General features: G+C 34.7%; 2 protein-coding genes across 26 annotated transcripts in view; both read right to left on the bottom strand.

The window, feature by feature from the left end:
• Positions 1–7,088, bottom strand: part of LOC148600138 (uncharacterized) — a 59,839-nt gene extending 52,751 nt beyond the window's left edge. For 22 of the 25 annotated variants that reach the window (XM_088559254.1, XM_088559268.1, XM_088559250.1 and 19 more), the window contains exon 1: positions 6,988–7,085. The gene's annotated coding sequence lies outside the window, so the exon portion shown is untranslated. Of the gene's footprint in view, positions 1–6,987 lie in introns of all 25 variants that reach the window. The other 3 variants (XM_088559248.1, XM_088559278.1, XM_088559256.1) reach the window with 3 other exon arrangements.
• Positions 7,089–13,394: 6,306 nt separating this feature from the next.
• Positions 13,395–20,991, bottom strand: LOC148600137 (heat shock 70 kDa protein 12A-like). The gene is made up of 5 exons (XM_088558493.1): positions 20,896–20,991; positions 19,429–19,817; positions 17,975–18,193; positions 17,051–17,201; positions 13,395–16,386 (listed from the first exon to the last, which is right to left on the bottom strand). Exons 2-5 carry the CDS (start codon positions 19,729–19,731, stop codon positions 15,332–15,334), a joined length of 1,728 nt encoding a protein of 575 aa, XP_088414619.1. The 5' UTR covers positions 19,732–19,817; positions 20,896–20,991; the 3' UTR covers positions 13,395–15,331.
• Positions 20,992–22,585: the final 1,594 nt, after the last annotated feature.

Genomic DNA, 22,585 nt, shown 5'->3' with positions numbered 1-22,585 from the left:
TTTTTTTTCACCATTACAGATCGCAGTATAGTAAACCAAATTAGCACAATTGTTATAAGGGGAATTATTGAATCGATAGAACCCCACTCATAAAATTCGCGACCGTACACTCTAATGTTTACAAGTATACAAAAGTTACATACCGAAAAAAGGTTAAGGTTGAAGATATTTAAAAGAAATGTAAAATGAATTTACTCTTGGAGACAACACATCGGGAAGAAAACAAGTTATGTATAACGTATCAATTAAAAGATAGCAGTTTACAATGACCCTCCCATTTTTAACTGACCATGAACCTGTGTCCCTTGTTATAGCAGAAATCAAGAAAATGATTATACGGTACACAAATGAGCAAAAAACTACTAGCAGTTAATTGACATACCAACTTCAGATCAGTTTGATCCTACAAAATGTTATGTCCTCATCGTATGTAAAATCAATCCCAATTCTTTCAATGCTGGGTTGAGAGCCACGGTATATCATAAGTCATACAATAACAGGGGTGGATCCAGGCACTCTGAAAAAGAGGGTGCCAGCCGAGTTCCTCGGAGAAAGGGGTGCTAGGACATTATTTATCATTTTTTTGGAAATTTTACACATGGAAATGACACATTTTCAAATAAAAAAAAACGGGTGCCAACTCCCTGCACCCCTTCCCCTTGATCCGCCACTGCAAAAAGGACATATTCTGTGTCACACAGAAAACTGTGTAAAGACTGTTTGAGCGAGTCAATGTTAATACCAAACATGCTATCTAACAATTTGACAACAATATCATAATTATATCCCTTAGGAATTAAGCTTATTTAACGGTTTATTCAACTTATTCTGTGAGTAGCAGTGGTATGTTTTGACTTACGAGTGTAGGAAAAGAATAACAAGCAAAAGCACCCATTTGAATGCTAACTGTCGTCTATATAAACACTCATTCATTTAATTGTACATCATATAAATTGTCAATCATTGTTTCACTATAGTAGTGATGTCATTATCTGTATATTTGTGGTCGGATTCAGTATCGATTTTTATTATCTGTGACTTTCTTAACTGATGCGTTTACATAAAATAGAAATTGGCCGGTATATAGAGAATCATCTTTCAATTGTTGTTTTGTGAAAGAAAATACTGGTTTTTATACAGAATTCACAGGTCATAATATGGACGCTAGTTTGTCTTTATGTTGTGTTTCTCGATATCCTCAGAAAAAAAAACGGAAAAAATAAAAAAAGAAATACTTTTAGGTAGAATAGCCGGGCTCTTTCCCTCTCCCCCACTACACACGAATCTTGTCGATATTTTTAGCAGACAAAAAGTATGGTGACTTCCGACTTATACACAATTTTTCACACTCGTTTAACAACTGGGTAAACGACTTCATTGATCCTCAGTGTTGTTCAGCGCGGTATGCCAGTGTAGGTAACTCGGTAGATAAGATAAAAAAAGTTAGGCAAAGGAACAAAACTAACAAAAGTTGACATAGAGAGCGCATATAGATTATTAAGAATATTAAGGATGTCCCCCTACGACTTCGACCAATTAGGATTGCAGTTTGATGATAAATTACATTACGACAAATGCTTACCTTAAAAATTTTCTTCTGCATTACAGTGGGACACAAAAAACCGAAGCAGTAATAAAACCATTCTTCAATATTTTGATTTCGTATTTGGGGGTCCAGATAATTTATCATTATATAGCAATGCACTGAATGATTTCCAAACCATGTGTGAAGAGTTGGGGGGGGGGGGGTCCTTGACCGAGGACAAAACTGTTGAACCTGTCGAGGTATTAACATTTTTGGGCATAGAAATTGACAGTCTCCATAGACCTTAGGCTACCAAAAATATCATATCATTTTTTTTATTTTAAATCTTCCCGCCGATGCTTTGGTCTGTCTCCGTGAATATGTACTTTCTCCAATACATAGCACAATCTGAGTTCATATGTACCCTTATGCACAATTGTTGTCATTTGTTCGTTTATTTATTTGCTTTGTACGCATACTAAAATGCAATAAAAAAGAATTAATAAGTACCCCGGGTCTGTGTGCTTTTGAAAGTAACTAGCAGCAAAATTAGTAAAATAACTTTAGAAACCTAATAAAAAGGCGGTAAAATCTTGAAAAGGACAGGTGGGAGTTAAAAGTGAGATAAAGACAATTTAACAAATGTAGGTGTGTTACGTATAAAATGATATATTAAAGTATGCCAAGAAAATATGAAAAATGGAACACTTACTACCTCGACATTTGGGTTTGATTAGGACAAAAAAGGGACATTAAAAAGGTGTTGTAGAAGGTGAGCATGGCAACGTTGAATGATAATTTAGTAACGATCGAGTGTATTACAGTACCTGAACCGATCAGTGCAACAAAAATTGCGATTGGTTATCAATCACCGATCAGTCATCGATCCGTCAAACCGATCCATTTAAATGGCGATCGCATCACGTGACCACAGATCGGTCAATGTTATTTACGGTTTTTGTTGTGCCAATTTGACACAAATATTTGCATAATGTAATAGATTTAATCATCAATTGATACTTTTACTTTACATTTTTTTATTTAAAGCAGATCTTACATGACAAAACTGCGATCAAATCGGTCACCGGTCATCGATCCGTCAGCGATCAATCAGTCAACGTTCGTCGATCCGTCAAATGATTTTACTGTCTTTGTGGAAATAAACCATAAATATCCCCCAAATTTTTTTGTCGTAACGCAGTGTTAATCAATCAAACGCACGATATGAGTGTCGCTGATGATCAGCTGAGCTATTTTTATATAGTTGGAGTATTTGCGATTTTCGTGTTAAGAACATATACTATAAATACCTTTCACTCATGTGGTAATAATGACCAACTATGTGATTTCTTAGTCCTTGTCTATTATTTGTTCGTGAAAATCATTTAGCTACTTCAGTAAGCGAAATATTTTTATGTATTAAACAGTAGCAATTTAAAATATAGATGGAATATATATAACCCCGCACTACTCTCCATATATGTTGCACACAAATGTATGGAAAAGAGCTTATACAAGTGAAAGGAGTGTAAATTGGTGAGTTCTTTAATTTTTTTTTATATTAGCGTTTTAATACATTAGTTGAACATGATTTCAGCGCGACTAATATTATTCGACAATATATTTGTCTAGTGTGGTGGACGCGTTTTGCAACAAACGGTCGGCATTCCAAAGAGAACAAATTGTGCTCCTCTACATGCTGACCTATTATTTCACTCTTATAAGGCTGACTTTATAGCTGATCTGGTCCAAAAGTAAGAATATCAATTAACTAGATCCTTTAATCTCAATTTTCGCTATATATATCACGTATTATCTAATTTTGGGGATTTGATACATAGCATCTACCCCAAAGAACTTGAGATACTACAGACACTGTGAAGTCTGTCTGATATCTTGACCTACACTTAGAAATCGATGGTAAAGGAAAAGTATTAACAAAACTTTACGAAAAACGTGATGAATCTTTTCATTCAGAATTGTCAACTTTCCTTTCATCTGTGGTATCATCCCTTCAGCATGGAGTGTTCATATCACAACTCATAGTTTATGCCAGATAGAGCTTGTCGAAACTACACAGACTTTTTGTATCGCGCTATAATTCTAACAAATAGGCTTCTTGAACAGGGATTATGTTTCTACAAGATTGAAGACACCACTACAGAATTTTTTGGTCGTCAACATGAACTCGTGGATCGTTACGGCGTATTCTTTTGCACCATGAAAACGGATTTGTTCTACTTGTCATAGTTTTCCTTTCCTCGTTTGCCTACCCCGGACTTGGCTTTTTATGAGCAACTCGACGGGTGTTTCTAGAAAAAAAAACAGATGACGCTTACTCTACCGGTGCACCTGATCCATGCTCCCATTTTTAATGGAGTCCGAATTACTTATTTGCTCTTGTTACTTTGTATGTATGATTTCAGTTACTTCATGTTCTTTCTGTTTATGTTTTCCATGTCTGGTCTTTGTCCCTGGATTACATTCTTTTGATTACCGCTATATGGTTGGTTTCCGTCATTATTCTTTCATTAAAGACTAGTTTACAAGTTTTCAATCTTATACAACTGAGTATTATTTACAATACGTTAATCAACATTTTATCTATTATATGAAAAGTCCATTTCAATTGGAAACGGTTAAAACAAATTCGACGGAGGTTTTTTTTAAGTTTACACTCTGTGTAAATATCTTTTAAGAAAGTTGAGTATTTATATTAATATATATTTCATGTATTTCTTGGTATTATATCCTCTAAAATTTCCTTTGATGTACGATTGTAAGAGAGGCACTAGATTTTTTAAATATAAATCTAACTATAGTTCCTCAGACATCTGCATATTAGAATATTCCAATTTTAAACGTTCAGATGTTGGATGTATTTTCTCCTCATCAATATAGATGATTCTAAAACAATTTTAATAGGGGTGTTTATTATTTCTTACAATCAAATTAATAAATATTTGTCTTTTCTCCTTTTTATGTCATCAAAATTTTCATTTTAATTATCTAAAGATAAAATTAACGATAAAGTGTTCTGGTCAAAGAACAGTGCAAGTGCAGTTAAGATTGTTAATCGGTCACCTATATGTTACACTAATATAATATTGCGCGCGAAATTAGTGTCGCCATGGCCTAAGAACAAATAGATGATACGGAAGATTATGTTTATTTTATTGATCAAAATGTTTTTAATTTTTCTAGAAATAAAAGTTTTAGGTCTTATATGATTCCACAAGGCAAGGGGTTAGATAAGTCATTATAAAGAGTAATTAAGGGAGCCAAGATTTCAGCGGAAAACAATGTTACGTGGGGACAAAGACAAGACATGGAAAGCAGACAAACTCACACAATAAGGAACATAAAGTAACTTAAATAATACATACAAAATAACAATAGTAAATAAGCAACTCGGATTCCATTAAAAACCAAAGACCAAGTGCACTGGTAGGGAAAGCGTCCTCTGCTTTTCTAGAAACAACCAGCGAGTTGCCCATAAAAAATCAAGGATGTGTATTGAAAACCCTTCCACCAATTTTAATAAAATTTGATTGTGTTTTATTCGACTTAGTGCTGTCACGTTTTGATTTGACACTGCTCCGTGTTGTCAATGCATGTACATGTGCACTTAATTTCACGTGGTAACTACATGTAGTATAAGTATTAGTTGCTTAATTTTTTTTCAAATCCAATAGTAACTCAAGTAAAAGCAAATGAATGTTTTTGATATTTCTCTACTTTTGTCTATACCAATAAGATTAGACTGGTTTCGAACCTTTATGGAATGATGTGCCATAAAAGTGCCAGAAACCAGCATTCTCCTGAAGTGTAAGGTACAAGTCTATTTTTAATTGATTTTTTGCGATTGTACTACGAGGTGCCATTTTGGGGGTCGTTACTTGATCTGAATAAGAACTAAGGGTAAAAACAAGCATTTTCCTGATGTCTAGATGATAGCTTGAGTAAAACAGAGTGATCTATTTGAAACGGTACAACAATGTGCCCTTTCTCCAAAGGAAAATTCCGACTGATTTGAACCAAATGAAGGCCTAAAAAGGACCACATTGATTCTGGTGAACTTCTATTTCTCCTAAGGAAAGTTCAGATTCATTTTAACCGAATAAGGTCCAAAAAGGATTCATTGATTCCAGTGAAGTATACTTCTCATTATACCATGACAGTTACATATTTTCGATCAATTAAATTGAAGTATATTTTAAACTAAATTCAACCATACAATCCGAAATATATTGATTCTATTTTAAATTATATATGATGTATTACTTTCAACAAAATTGTAGTAATATTACTAGTCCAATTGGTTACGACTGCATGAGGAATTTATAAAATAAAACGGTCTTAAAATCTCAGCACAAAACAAAAACATAATAACATTTATTGTGTGGACCCATTGGTGGTCTCAAAGTTTATACATATAGTATAGAACAATATATCATATTACACTAATTTTGCAGTCTCTGAAGAGTCAGTACTGACGAAATGCACTGGAAATTGTTTGAAATGAATTATTGCCTGTTAGAAGTTTCTTTGCGTTCTTTCTCTTTAATGTCAGGAAAATGACGCCAATTTTACTACTTTGATTTTCACACAAGAATTTAATAAAAGTTTTAATACAGGTGACTTCATGTAATCTATAACAACTATGCAGCTTCATTTCAGAGTTGTCGGACATGAAAACTTCAGTACAGAAATATCCTTATTCAATGTAACTGATAGATACCACAATATCAGTTTCTGTTAAAATAAACAATCTTAAAGTCCAGATTTAGAGCAACACACTTATATTAAGTGAAATTGTCAACAAATGGTGACATAGCAAAGTTCAACACATCCATGCAGGTAAACTGTCAGGAAAGAAGCATTGAAATGTAAATGCATATGACTTGTCTTATTATATATAAATCTAAACCTTAGTTTCGGAGAAAGAGGGCTTAAACTCCGAAAAAAAAAACACATAGCCTCCATTTCCTCTTTGTATAGCAGAGGATATTTCCTTAGTCATTTTACACCCTAGTTTTAGTGGGGGTTTATAGTGATAGAGGTGTCCATACTTCCTTCCTTCCGTGAAAGAGAGGAGTTCCTGCATCTTAGTTGCATTCTACCTATACCACTAAATGGAATTTATATAAAGAAACTTTCATAGAATCTCTATATAACTCTAGGGCTTTATATACGGCATGTGAAACTTATTTTAGCATGTGATCCTCTGTATGTATACAACTATAGCAATGTGTACCATCTCAAACAAGCAAATAAACCTTATTTCAAGATAACTGAATGGAGAATACATAATCCAATGCAATAACGAAAGTAGGAATATGTCAAACAAACCTTCATTATGTTCATATTAGCATGATGACTGTGCAAAAGTTACAATAACTAATTGTTATAAATTTTTGAGAATACAAAAAAGTAGTTAGAAGTAAGAAAAACAAATTTACCTTTGGAAAATATGCCTAAGGAGTAAAACAGGTCGGTTCTGGTGTATAATTTAAATAATGCTGTTTACCTTGACTCAATACGTCAGTCCATTTAAATATCACAGGTTTAATACAAAAACACTCATTCCATTGTGTTTTAAAAAGGTGTTCCTTACATTCAATTTGACTTAACATTAGCAAAAAATATCAAAATGTAAACTGTGTGTTTTACATAACTCACAAAAGTTTGTTTACAGTACTTAATGTGTTGCTTAAGAGATCACACACTTTCTTTACTAGCACCCTTACACATTTTGCACACAGGAAATAATGAGTTTTCTTTTGTTTTATTTTGTATTCACACTAATTTGTCAAGCAACAATGTGTACAATTCTGTTGAATCTTTGTATCAAGGTTTGGGAAAACTTATTTTTCAAATCGATTGAATTTGTAGCAGGAAATGAGTTTTGCAATATTAAAATTAGTTTGATAAAATATGATCTTCTATCTTGTACTTTGTTGGAGAAACAAAAAACATTCTACATGCTGGAGCAGCTGAAATATAACTAGGTAGTAGCTTGAATAATAACAAAACCTGTCTAAACCAAACAGTTTCTAAAGTTGAATGCATTTTGAATTTAAGTTAAGTTATCTATGGAATAAAAATTTGGTTTGATTGAGAAAAAAAATATTTCAATTGTTATTTCAGCTTTTGTTGTAAAACTGTGTTACACTTTATTTTGCCTAATGTTATACGAATTACGAATAAAGATATCTGATTATTTTAGGAGTGATACTGAACCTATGTCTGCTGATATATGATATACATTACAGAAACAAAATTTTATTTTATTTCCAGTTAATTGATAATTTTAAATCGATTATGACGTACCTAAAAGGATCTTTGTGAACATTATAATATTATCTAATTATATGAATTGATAAAACCCCACTCTTTTAAATCGCGACTCTACACTCTAATGTTTACAAGTATACAAAAGTAACATACTAAAAAAGGGCTAAGGTTGAAGATATTCAAATGAAACGTTAAATGAATTTACTCTTGGAGACAGCACATTGGGAAAAAAACGGGTTATGTATAACTTATCAATTAAAAGATTGCAGTTTACAATGACCCAATATATAGTACTTCTACGCAATACAGAGTCAGTTCATGAGTAGTAAACAAGAAAAAAAATGTGTCCTTTAAATGATATTTGGGCATTGTATTGAAACGATCGTCATTTGTAAATAATAAATAGAAAGTGTGTAACTATTTGAAAGAATTATATCACAATTATCCAAAAAATATATCAGAGCATGTGACCTGCTGGCTTTGCTGAATGTCAAAAACGTGATTATTTTTTTTTTATATTACAGTAAATTTTATACCAGTTCAATATTAAACTGAACAATTTATGATGCAAGGGAGATAACAAGTACAAAAATATATCTTCATGTATAAGAATTGATCATTCATATGTGATTATGTATATGAACTTTTACTTCTTATTGGAGGGTATTACTATCTGGATCTAAACCGGTAATGCCCAGTTTTGTGATGTCAGTTACAGAAAATTTGTTCAGTTCTACTGGCCCTTGCAATGGCCGCCTGTTTCACATATTCAAACAGAGCCTCAATCATTAAGTTATAGCTGTATTGTTTGATATTGCAATGCATTAGAAACATCTTTAAATCGCGGAGACGATTGTTTCATTGATTCAAGTTTATTCTGTAAAAGTTAAGAGTGCAATGTACTGATATTTTTGCATGCTTCGTCAAGCAGGTCGATTCATTAAGTCGAAGATTTCTCAAAACACAAACTGGCATGTCAAGGAGTATTTCCTACAGCACATGATTATAAAATCTCGACTCAAAAGCAGGCTCTGTCAGTTTATATTTATGAACAGCATATCCTTATCTACGTATTTCTGCTGACATCTACATGTACATAGAAGGCTGATATGATAGTCACAATTTCTTGTAAAAAACGTATGGGTTGAGAAACACAATGCTTTTCGCTTGAGCAGCTGGGATGTTACTATAGTGAAACCTGTATAAATCAAACCCCTTATTATCCGACAACCTGTTGATATAAGACACTTTCAAAACTTTATTTATGTCAAATTGAATTAATTTGAACTACGGTTAATTGAACACCCGTCTGAACGAAACCAATGTTTGAATTCCGAAAGGAGTTATATGTGACAGTTTTCACAACAGTGTACATAGAAAGGATATTTGAAATTAGGAAATCAAAGTACATCGTAGTCGAGGTTGTCTGAGTTCTGTTGGGTGCAGTTCTATGTAGTCAATTTCATGTGTCTGTAATGTTTTTGATATAAAGACACGCAAAACACAAAATGAACGATTAACCACAAAACGTCATCAAGGGCACATTACCGACTGTGCCAATATGTTTGTCGGAGTGAGTGTTTGATTATGTCTACATCATAAAGGCAAAAAAACATTATTATTTCCTGTCAGGGTAGGTAGGGATTTTATCTTATTTAAAAAAAAACTTAACATTGAGTTAACATGGGGGTAAATCTATATTTAAAGGTACAACCAAATGGCCAAACAATTTTAGGATATGCACAAAAAAGTATTTAGGGTAGCGGGAAACAGACAAATATAACAAGAATGGAAATGGTAAACACATTCTGTATGTCAAAGAGACAAACTTCACCGGGACGAAAAAATGTCAGCTCTAGGCCACCAATGGGTCTTCAGTGAACGACGAGGAAACCCCAACACCAAAGGCAAGCTGCAGTTGGTCTCAAAACAACATTACACACAGGTACAGCGAAATAGTTGCTCCGATATACTCTAGGAACAAAAGTAAACTGAAAGTGAAATCGATTCAATACATACATGTAGAGAGGCAGAAATTCCTGACCTGGGACAAGCGCAAGAAATACGGAGGGGTTAAAGTATTTAGCGTGATCACAGGCCTCCCCCTTTTAAACTGACCATGCACCTGTGTTCATTGTTATAACAGAAATAAAGAAACTGATTATACGCTACACAAATGAGCAAAAAAACTACTAGCAGTTCCTTAAGACCAGTTTGATCCTACAAAATGTTATGTCCTCATCGTATGTAAAATCAATCCCAATTCTTTCAATGCTGGGTTGAGAGCCACGGTACATCATTAGTCATACAATGACAGAGGTGGATCCAGGCACTCTGAAAAAGAGGAATGCCATCCAGGATTCCTCAGAAAAAGGTGTGCTAGGACATTATTTACCATTTTTTTGTAAATTTTACACATGGAAATGACACATTTTCAAATGAAAAAGACGGGTGCCAACCCCCTGCACCCCCTGGATCCGCAACTGCAATAAGGACACATTCCGTGTCACCCAGCAAACTGTGTAAAGACTGTTTGAGTGAGTCAATGTTAATACCAAAAATGCTACGTAACCATTTGACAACAATATCATAATTATATCCCTTAGGAATTAAGCTTATTTAACGGTTTATTCAACTTATTCTGTGAGTAGCAGTGTTATGTTTTGACGTACGAGTGTAGGAAAAGACTAACAAGCAAAAGCACCCATTGGAATGATTACTGTCTTCTATATGAACACTCATTCATTTAATAGTACATATAAATTGTCAGTCATTGTTTCAATATAGTAGTGATTTCTTTATCTGTATATTTGTCGAAGGATTCAGTACTAATTTTCCTTATCTTTATTACATTGTAACTGATGCGCTTAAATACAATAGAAATTGACCTGTATATAGAGAATCGTCTTTCAATTGTTGTTTTGTGAAGGAAAAAAAAATTTGGGTTTTATACACAGGTCTTAATATGGACGCTAGTTTGTCGTTATGTTGTGTTTCTCGATATCCTCAGAAAAAACGGAAAAATAACGAAGAAATACTTTTAGATAGAATAGCCGAGCCCTTTCCCTCTCTCCCTCCCCCAACTACAGGCGAATCTTGTCGATATTGTTAGCAGACAAAAAGTATGGTGAATTCCGACTTTATACACAATTTTTCATACCCGTTTAACAACTCGGTAAACGACTTCATTAATCCCGAGTATTGTGCAGCTCGGTATGCCTGCGTAGATAACTCGGTAGATAAGATGAAAAAAAAGTTAGGCAAAGGAACTAAACAAACAAAAGCAGACATAGAGAGTGCATATAGGTATTTAAGGGTGTCCCCTACGACTTCTACCAATTTGGATTCCTGTTTGATGGTAAATTTTATTACAACAAATGTTCACCTTAAAAATGTTCTTCTGCATTACAGTGGGCACAAAAAACCGAAGCGGTAATGAAAACATTCTTCAATATTTGGATGATTTCTTATTTAGGGATCCAGGCAATTTATCATTATATAGCAATACACTGAATGATTTCCGAACCGTGTGTGAAGAATGGGGGGTGGGGGAATTTCCTTGACCGGCGACAAAACTGTTGAACCTGTCGAGATATTAACATTCTTGGGAATAGAAATTGACACTGTCATCGCGGAACTTAGGCTACCAAAAATAAGCTCACCGAGATCAAACTAATGATTAGCTTCCTTTTATAAATTCAAAAAAGGTAACAAAACGCCAACTTCAGTCTTTTATACGGCTTTTGAATTTTACATGTCAAGTTGTGGCTTAAAGAAAGGCTTATTGACGCTGCATGTGGAGTGTAATGACCGTATCGTAAAGTACGAGTATCGAAGCCCATACTGAGATTTGGAAGTCCTTTTTAGAAAAATACAACGGTATAACTGTTATTTCCGACAAAATATGGTCGTCTGCTGACTCTATTGAACTCTATACTGAAAATGCTGGGTAGGAGACTGATTTTGTTGTATATTTTAGTGGGAATTAGGTCCAAGGTAATTGGCCCGCAGAATGGTCAGGGAATGGAACTCTCAAAGACATAACATAGTGGTTCTTTACATATATGGGGCGACAACCTTAAAAACCAGACACTAACTTTTCGCATCGATAATCAGTCTGCAGTTCACCTTATTAATAAAAACAAATTCAGTCTCCTAAGGCCATGGGACAAGTCAGATCTTTCGTTTTGTATACACTAATTAATAACATACTTATTAAAGCAATACACATTAATTCCTTGTAGACTTAATGAAATAGATGACGCTTTAATTCGTTCTGATTGGCAGAAATTCCGGGCATTGTGTCCAGAAGAGGAAGAAGAAAGGGCTATAATCCCTGATCATCTGGGGACAATTAAATGTCACAGATAAATAAGCTTGTCGACGCATCATTTGCCAGCAAAACTTGAAAAAGTCGGTACTGTCCTAAAATCCTTTTATAACTTTCGACAACTCTACGGTTTAGGCATAATTTGGCATGCTTCCTTGTATTCTTTAAATCATGAAATAAAGCCAACTGACCTAGAAAGGCAGAGTTTGAAGCGGAGAAAAACCCCAACAGTATAAAACCGGAGGCGACTCCGAACCGCCACCGCTCGTCTCGGTATTAAGAGGATAAGCTTCAAGTGACAACTTAATAATACAGCACCAGGAAGAAAGCATCGTTGGGCTGTTATAATTGTTCAGTGTTTTCTGAATTAAATTAGTTAATGCCATAAATTTTATATCTCTAACCGTTTTTCCTTCAAGTAATAACGATGAAGAGAACATTATTTTTTATTTTTAACTATTTGTTCCATACATGCAAATGTGTTCATTGTTATTTCTATTGTCTCATAGTTTAATGAGGTAGACCTAGGGTAAGGGACGGACATAACTCATGAGATATGTTTGCAACATATTCAATTTCGCCAAAGCATCTCAAACTTTCGTTTCAAGCAGAATAAAATGAATCCAAGTTAATTAGATGCTTACATAAGACTGATGTAAAATGCTGTACACAAAGGTTCCAATGATTTTTAAGAGTTGTATCCCTTACCCTAGGTCTACCTCCTAAATACAATGTCAAAGCTGATGAGTGGTTGTTTGAGCGTGGTATGACAAGATGAGCACGGAATATGTATACCAAAAAAAGTGCACCAGGATATATTATGTGTTTAAGCTTCAGTGATACCACAGAGTTTTGTAATGGTCTTCTCTGATTACCAGAGAAACCGGTGATTGAACTGTTTACCAATTAGGATCCTTAGTAATTGAACTTTTTATCATTTAAACTAAAGAGTTCTGTATTGAATATCTGTCGGCATATCTTTTTTCGTGTACCCGTTTATTTCTTGATTGTGTGGTATTGAGATTTATCAATTTTTAAACCGGGAATATACCCGTTTCTACTGTTTCAGTACAGCACGAAATTACGATATACAAATGTATACTTAATCGGCGGTTTGGCAAATCATTTTGTCATATCCTGTTCACGCAAACATTTATTTTTATTTTTCGGCGATGTGGTCAATTACGCCATTTTTTCTCAATTTTGGATTGGGTCTTTTATTAATAACACTGTAGTTTTAAATGGTTTAATAACAGAGTATTTGGTATGTGACAATAGAACAAAATACAGATACAGATCATTTACAAAGATAATTAATATAATCAATGGTACAATGTATAAATGATTTATATGATAGATTGATTCTGATTAAACGTCGTATATCAATCATGTCAAAACGAGGACGATTTACAAATCGAACAGACCCTAACATTGCACTAGTCCGACATTCTGAACCGGATTTTTATTATGCTTGCTCCAAGCAACAACAACAGACGGGTAGGCATGCCACCTCACTAAGACACTTTATTATGACTACTATCCGACAACTCATCATTCTATCTTCTTAAATACCGCTTGCTTGGCGGAGAAGTTTAAAGTCTTTAGTGCAACTCGACCGGGGATCAAACCCACGAACATGCTAACTCATGGAGAACAGTCTATTATGAATCATATGAAATCATTATAAATATAAAAAAAAACATAAAAAATTATTCCACAACGGCTTGTCATATATATATAAACATAAAAACTAATTATATATTTAAATATAGTAGAAAAATTTAATACGCCGCATTTCAATTCTAAATGCTAAAAAGTATCCTGATAAAGAAAGGTCTGCTTGCATTTATGTTTGTTTGTTTTGTTTGTTGGGGTTTAACGTCCGAGCAGCAATATTTCAGCTATATTCAGACAATGAACATGAAATGGATGATAAAATGAACATGAAATGAAGAAAAAAAAAAGGATGGGTCACAAGGATAATAGGGTCGACAAATTTTGATTGCCACTGGAAAAAGGGGGGATGGGTAAGGTAGGGCAATTTAGCCTCCTGTGGCGGAGCGCAAAGGTTCCTACTCCTATCGAACACCACAGCAGGGTTCTTTAACGTGCGAGGAACGTGGCATTTTTCCCAACACGGTGCACCACTATGGTTTGCGGTCAGAATTTCCGTATTATAGCCTGACAACCCCAGCATGTAACATGCCAGGGGTACCCCATTCCACCACCTGGGGCACACATCCCAGTTGCTCTGTGGGCAGAGCGCCTAGCCCCCGGCTAGGTTTCTGAGCATTATTTAGTCGCCTTTTACGACAAGCTTAGCGCTGCTGCAGGCCTATTCTTTTAACACCCGAACCTGCAGAAACCAGATCGAAATAGTCAGCTGAAAACTAGCTTTAGTTAGTCCGGAGATAACTAAAGGAGTAGACTAAGTTATTATACTAGTCATGAGTATCGAAATTAATCTGTTAACTATTCATGAAAATCACATTGAGAACAAGTGTCCTTTTCTTAACTAATAATTAGGAATATGGGCGCACCATGTTTCGTTGAGCTGTGACATCAAGAAGTCGGTTTGTAAAGTGGATTATTACGATGTTCGATGAAAGCGCAAATTTGGGACTTTTCCCCCATGATTTCAATCCGAAATGCACAAAAGAGATTGAGGCACAATAAGCAAATGTCAGAAAACATTGACGAACAATGGAATTTGCAGCTAGAAGATTAATATTTCTGAGGAGTATCTAATAGCCACTTTCGAAGACTGTTCGTGTTGCCAGTCAAAAAACTGTTTGAATATTTCTCTTCTATCAACTGTGTAATCATAAGCATGACAAGACAACACGTTCTGGTGATAAAAAAAAAACAGGATCGTAGAGTTAATTACGAAATATTCTTTGTTTACATATTAATATGCAGTACATGTATCAGTACGAAACCAACTTAGTGATGTCATGAGCTACATGCAGTCGGAAGACTTCGGTAAAAATCAATAGTGTCTGCGTATGACCAACACTATCGATTCCTTCAGATAGTAGAGTTTTGCAAGATGGCTATTCACATACATCTCAAAGATTTCAAATTTTGCATAGCTTTTTGCAATAAAGGTTATTTATTTTTGGTTACAAGTGTATGATTCTTCCTATGAGCCTAACTTAATGCAAAGTTTGTCCTTCCCTTTAAATGAGGTTAAAACTTGCGGTTTCGGTATGACCGGATTTCCGGTCTTTAGCAACAAGACCAATTTCTGTGTTCCCAAATATATACTCAACATCGACCCATCTTTCCTCATCACAGGTTTCCGCGAATTTTATCGTCGGTTTACACAAAATACTACAACCTTCATCGTCGACAAACGACGGATTGTTTTCATTTGAAACATACACCATAAATTCCATCGTCTCTTGATTCCTGTATGGAGTGAAGTAAGACTTCTTAAACCTCGTACCTGCCTCGACTTTGTCATCTTTTCTGACAATAGTTGAAAATATATTATCAACTCTGTCTTTCCCGTCCATTTTGACTAACCGTTTCTTGTCGTATTTCCGGTCTTCGAAGGGAAGGTTTGTCTTAATACCATATGTACAGCGCATGACTCTTTCTTGAATATAATCAGGCCGATGACCAAAAAGAACCGCACCTTTGACGACAGACAGGCCACTGTCAACAGGTACAATGACTCGTTTCGCTGGGAAGTTCTCAAGGACTGCATCTTGTACGAAATGGCATTCGGAAAAGCCACCTACTAAGAGTATCATTGAAACAGCCTTCGTTTCCGGTTTAGATAAAATTTCTTTCATTAGAAGAATGATATTGTCGATGGTCGGCTTGAATAGCTTTTTTCCAGTTTCTAAACTCATCCGAATTTTACCGGCTGCAATTGTTATTTCTGATTCGTAGGGAGAAGTTGAGAGGGCGTCTAGAAATTTCTTACCCTTATTTTTTGTGCATATAGTATCCATGATGTTAATTTGTGGATTGATTGTAATCTTTGTACGAAGTTTTGGTTGTATTGATTTTTTGGCGCTTTCAAATTCCCGAACAAGATCTAAATATTCTAACGGATATTCCTCTTTCAAAATAGGGATAACATCCGTACCAACAATTGTGCTAAGCAGTTGAAAAAATTCTCTATCAATATTTGTGCCGCCACAAGCATTTCCCGTTGCTCTGTATTTTTCTTTCAAACGACCGTCCACAACTTTTTCGTGAACCGTGATATCAGCCGTTCCCCCTGTTGAAACATAAATCATGTATGAAAAAAGTATTTACTCGGTTATTTTACTATGTGTGTGTTTGTGTGTGTGTGCGTATGAACAGATAAGTACCCGAGTCACGCATAGATGTCACACCTTAACTCTTTCAACTTTTTCTTGGAAAGTATTACGTTCTTAACGATTTAGTGTTTCCTGAGAATTAACTTTACACTATTTACTGCAAAGATCTGGCAAACCTCGTATGTATTTCCTTTTTATACAATACAAACAGTGACATTACAAAATAAGAATGTTTTTTTTTAATTCTGTTTATACGTTTCGCCTGATTATCACAGACTTTTGTTAGATATACATGTAAACATATATTATCACTACCGTTATTACACATTACTCCGCTAGCTTATAATTAAGGATGTGAAAAACAAATCAAACGGCTCGAGGGGACTACATGTATTAATTACAAATCCGCGAAGATATTTTAAATTACTAATAACGATGTGTTTAGTAATGCATGTGCTAAGTGCTGCAAAGCTTGATGTCAGGGGCGGATCCAAGGTAACGAACACTTCTTTGGGTATAATTAGTGAAAAATCAAGATTTCACAGACAAAATATCCCTTTTCTGAATGGCGTAGGTCACCCACAACTTTTTGTGATCTGCTTCTGTAGGTGTAAAAAGTACCTCCAAGATCAACAACCATGTACGTAGTACCAATTTTAGACATCACAAACCCTTCAGAACCAGCAAGTTTTGTTGTTGGCAAATACTGACAATAAATAGAAGCTGCTTCCGGTTCTAAAGATAGGATCAGCTGGTCCTTTGGAATTCCCGCCTGCATTGGAAAATTATGTCCAATATATACTGTCATACGGTACGATTTGCATGCAAAATAAAGTTAAAATCGTAGACTAAACATGATTTTTATGTTTGGTTTTTCAGCAAGCTGTTTTTTTTTCTGTAAAAATGGGTGCTAAATAAAACAAAATTATGTTATAATTTTATTGTAGTTTACTTCGTCAATAATTAATTGTTCGCAAATCTAATATACTGGGCAGGGTGTTAATCATATAATTGCGATTAACTACGTCCCATGTGATCGAGTCCTTTCCTGTTTTATGAAACAAATTAGGGCTTGTTAATTCGTAACTGTCGTACATGTGATTAGTTCGTTGATTTTCTCAGTAGAGTGAGGATACTGTCAAATAATCTTCTAAGAGGCATGTATAAGTATGTTCAGCCTTTGTTTACGGTTTTAATCACACTCTGATAGACCGAAATTAAGTTTCTATCTCACAGATAAGGCAAGGTATCTTCAGTTATCTTTACCGGATTGTCAACTCACCGTATTTGACACTTACCGCATTGTCAACAAACCGTACTTGATGCTTACCGGACTTCATTCACTTGTCACATGACAGAAGCGGGACACGCGGAACAGCTGTTTTCACTTCTGGTTTTTTGTGTGTTGTCTGGGTTTCTTTATCTTTCGTTTCTATACATTATTGTATTTATTCTGTTGTCTACATTGTGTATATATATTTGTACATGACTGTATGTGTGGACGGGTCAACCTTAGATGTTGTGTATATATATATATAGTCCTACCCCCTCTGCTGCCGCCCTCATGAACTCTTTGGCAGGATCTGTCCAAATAGCGGGCACGGTAAGAACATAACGTATTTCCTCCTCTTTGATCATATCACAACTTTTACGGAGCGTCTCAAGAAAATGGTCTTTTAAAGCCTTGATGGACAGTCTGAAAATTTCAGCAGCAGGGAGACTCCTTCCAGTCACGTCCTCCAACGGCATCGATTTTGTAATGTTCTGATAAATAATTTAAACAAAGAATGTAATTATGGCTAGACAGTCTTAAAACTGTTTATGAACGAGTAAATACTGACCCTACGTTGATTATGCAAACATAATGTAGTCAAACAGAGGCGAAACTAGAGACGGGTTGAAAACCTCCGTTTCGGTTGGAAAATTTGTCAACTTTGTCACCATTCTGAAAAAAATGTTGCCAGAACCCCTTCAATAAGTTTTATTTTTTTTACCCGCCCCTGCCAAATATGGCAAACATTTATTCGGCTTTAGATGTTTATTTTTGTATAAAAGACATTTGTAGTTTTGTCCTAAAGTAATCACATGTATATTTATTATATTTCAACCAACAACCACCACAGGATGTACATACTTCGCACAAGGAAGCATGGTACGACCGCATGCCGAGATCAAAACCTGAACAAATTGGGCACAGTCATACACTTTTAAAGTAGCTTAAATTTAAACACGACATTCAAGATTGGTACAACTCTTAATTTCTATTGTGATGAAGTTTTTGACACAGCCTAGTTTCTAACCTGATTGAAAGTGATCAAAGTACTTTAAAATTTCAATTAGTCAAGGGAAAGAAGCAATTTATACTATTAATTAGTAAGTTAATGAAACTGGTTATTTTCAGCGCCATTTTAGTCACAAAATCCCAAACGACTAAAGTCCTAACCCTTAAAATCAGATGGAATCTTATATAACTATTTCACGAAAATAAAAGCTTTCAAAGATGTTCACTTTCACTCAAATAACATATGAATTTAATCCCCAATACTTAAATGGGCCATAACCCATAAAATTAATCTATCCCTTTCTTTTGTAGTACAAAAAATGTATAACCTGGAGGTTCAATGGCATTGAGATGATCACGTATTAATCAGTTTATTCTCCAAAAACAAAAACAAAAATAAATGTTTTCAATTTTTTTCAGCAAAATAAAAGTAAATAGAAAGTGAAAACGAAATAATTCAGATTGCTTGTTCGTGGCCCTTTTTGCTCTCTAACGTTTGAAGGATAATGATACATGTAAATCTCCCAAAATACATGTCAACTGTGTTTTTGATGACATATGGAACCTTATCACTTATTAACATTATCAAGATCCAATCATTGAATAAATACTCAAATCATTTTTTGACGCCGACGACAAGGACAAAGATGCGCCTTAACGAAGGCAAAATTTGGTCAGTCATATTACAATGAAGCATGTCAACGCCAATAATGCTCACCTTGTTGCTATGGAGATTCATTTTGAACCGATAAAAATAGTAGTATTCCTCTTTCTTTCCGTCAAGTACTTCATTTGCATAAATAGTTTCAGCGTCAAATCCAAACGCAACAAATTGTTTGTCTTTATCAAGGAGAAGACATGTTGGAGTCTTGTACGACGACAATCCAACGGTGTTCCATATGTTCTGGCTAATTTTTAATGGATCGGTTTTGAATTCATGTATAAACGAAAATGCATAACCGCTAAAAGTCGTTCCAAAGTCAAGCGCTGCAACAAGCACGTGACTTTTTAATTCCGTCATCGTAATGAATTCCAGTGAATCTTTATTCAACAGTGAAGTCAGTATTGATCTTTTAATGCATCTTTTGAGACCAGGCCTTAAGCAACCTAAAACAAATGCATGCATATCATTATTGAGTTTTGCAAAAAAGCATTCTAAACTAAAAATATCAAGCATTCACAAATAAATGTGAACTACACATAGCATATTTTAGGTATTGTCTGTAAGTGAGCATAGGCTTCCCTTCATTGTATGGATATAAACAGTCTAGTTTTCACTGCTAGTGCTGACTAAATGAATTTGACTTTACCAAAAAGTGAAATTGTACTTGGGACTTTATCCAAAACATGGGGTGTACTTTGAACTTGAAGGGGAGGGTGATACTCCTAGCCATCCGATGTACCTAACTTGTCTTCATAGTGAAAATATTCATTCCGGATTGTTCATTTACAAGTAATGATAATTATTTTTGTGTTTTCTTTGTCTCTGTAGCATGCAGTTGTTTGCCGGATTTTTCTTAGGTCGAATTCACATTGTTCGTATTTTTTCTGCTGTCTTCGGAGGCTAGTTATGGCATAGACATCAGGTTAAAACAATGCCTATTACTTGGACTAATTCTTTAATATAAATTGTCAGTATGTTCGTTCGTTTTTTTTTCTGTTTTTGTTTTTTGTTTTTGTTTTTGTTTGTTTTTGTTTGTTTTTGTGTTTTTGTTATCTTTTCTTTTAATCTATTTTGTTTTATTTTTATTTATCTATTTGTGTTTTGTCTGTTTTCCTTCGGTCACTTTTGTAATCCTGATTTTGCTATAATAACAGTCTTGGTCTATAAATAATAAATCTGACTTGTTTAGACCACATGGGCTTGATTCAATTATGGCATATTTAGGTCTATAACATACATATAAAACCACGTGCACGCATTTATGTTTTCATCACACATTTTCATTTATTTTCATTTTTCTTCAACAGTTAAAAAAAAAGGTCGCATTTTGACTATTAAGAAAAATGAAAATATCCGATGAAAACGTGAAAGATAAAAATTTGATAGTGGGAGGAAAGTCCGTGTGTTTAGCCCAGAATACAAAGTTCCGACATGTGAAAACTTTAAACATACATGTAGTTTTTATAAACATGTAGCTACGTATACATGTATGAAATCAATATTATATCAGATTGTACTTACAAAAATAAATCGTCTCGCTGCTCTGATTCTCGCTTCACTAAGTAATGAAAATACCTTCCTTTTCCAAATCAGATTGTGTTTCCTAAATAAGATGAGACCTTTAAAAATAGATTAGTCTAAATTTAGCATAATAAAATTTTCAAATTTATTAATAGAAAATTTGAAGTGAACAACTACTATATTTTTCTTAGTTTTTTGCAGTGGGGGATCAAGTTGGAGCTAGGATTCCGGTTGTTAGTAGTCCCACCCCCCACCCTCCACCCCCCCCCCCCACACACACACCGTGACACGCTCAAAATTATATATTTAGAAACAAAATAACAAATGATAGTCTTGATCCACTTTGGTTGACTTGTCCAACTTATGAAGGTAGAATCTCTGGATCTGTCACATTTTTCGTGTTCAATTTATATAGTTACTTGTGAAGTTGATTTATTTTGAAATATGATACTAACCAGAGGCTGATCTAAAAATTTAGAAATGAGCAACCCGACTCAAATAGAAATAGTAATAATTGCATGTAGCAGGACCGGGTGCATCGCCGTAAGGTAAGCAGTGTTCTCTTCAGAAGCGAATCCAGAAATTCCAAAAAAGGGGGAAGGCTGAAGGGGGACCAGCTCCTTTGAATTCAAGTTCTTTTTATTAAAATCCACCACTGTTAAATGAACACTTTTAGGATTATGGAATATTGTTCATCACTGTACATGTACATAATACCAAGTATCACAGTTTTATTGTTAATCTCTTAATTCATAACTCAAATGATATGAAGATTATAATATTGTTCGTAGGAAACACGAAGACGATAACAAGGTGCTAGTGCGGAAACGGGATACAGGCGCAGAGTAAATGAGGAAAATTAAGGCAACCCGAACGCCCCCGCCATCTAAAATGTGAAAATTTGCATGAAATCTGGATTTTTCTTTAAAGAAAATAAAAAAGCATTGAGGAGAATCATTCGCTCGGCCTTTAATTTTATTTAACACCCCTCTACCCCCAACAAACTTTAAAACCCCGGATCCTTTAAACATGTACAGTCAGGCACTAAATAAAACCTCTAAAACAACTTCTGACTTTCAAAATTCACTCTAGACGCAGTAAGTAAGAGAGAAAATTGAAAAACTACTTTTTTTTATTGTCTCCAATTGCCCCATTCGCTTTTATCTTTGAAAAGTCCTCTGGGAACTAAAATTGAACGTTATTTATTCCGTTAGGAATTAAAATTTTCAAGGAAATTTATATTCTGTAATATTTCTTCTATTGGAAATTGTGTAATGGAGGAACATCTGTAATGTGGCCCTCCATAAGCCCATTAACCCACCATACCCCTGTATCCGCCACTGCCAATGCACACCCATCATAGGGCCCACCGCCTTCTGATATTTGAAAACTTATGAAAATAACACATTTTTGTATGTATATGCAGCATAAAAAGTGTTTCACAAAGATTTACTTTTGACCTTACCTCCTCCCCTAGCCCCCTATAAGTGATTCTCTAGTTCCACCACTGCCCATTTTCAACATATTTCTAGGTGCGCGCCTATTACTGATCATGTACATGTAAATATTATCTGCCATTAAATATTTTCATGAGTGGCTAAACTTTGCATTATAAATTACATTGTACACGCATAAAAAAAGAAACACTGCGATATATTATATGTCATCTTTGTTCCTCACATTGTCACAA

Source organism: Perna viridis, chromosome 13 (assembly GCF_037379345.1).
Source record: "Perna viridis isolate PV_CMFRI_1.1 ecotype Kerala chromosome 13, ASM3737934v1, whole genome shotgun sequence".
In the NCBI taxonomy this organism is placed as follows: Eukaryota; Metazoa; Mollusca; class Bivalvia; order Mytilida; family Mytilidae; genus Perna; species Perna viridis.
The sequence above is the reverse complement of the archived record's forward strand: the minus strand, read 5'-3'. Positions and strand labels throughout refer to the sequence as shown.

What these genes read in the sequence shown, in the direction of transcription:
- LOC148600137 (XM_088558493.1), bottom strand. Translation starts at nt 19,731, where the DNA reads ATGACGGAATTAAAAAGTCACGTGCTTGTTGCAGCGCTTGACTTTGGA. An exon ending in TGAGGGCGGCAGCAGAGGGG is followed by an intron (nt 17,202 to 17,974) that starts GTAGGACTATAT and finishes TTTCCAATGCAG; the next exon opens with GCGGGAATTCCAAAGGACCA. An exon ending in CATGGTTGTTGATCTTGGAG is followed by an intron (nt 16,387 to 17,050) that starts GTACTTTTTACA and finishes ATGTTTCAACAG; the next exon opens with GGGGAACGGCTGATATCACG.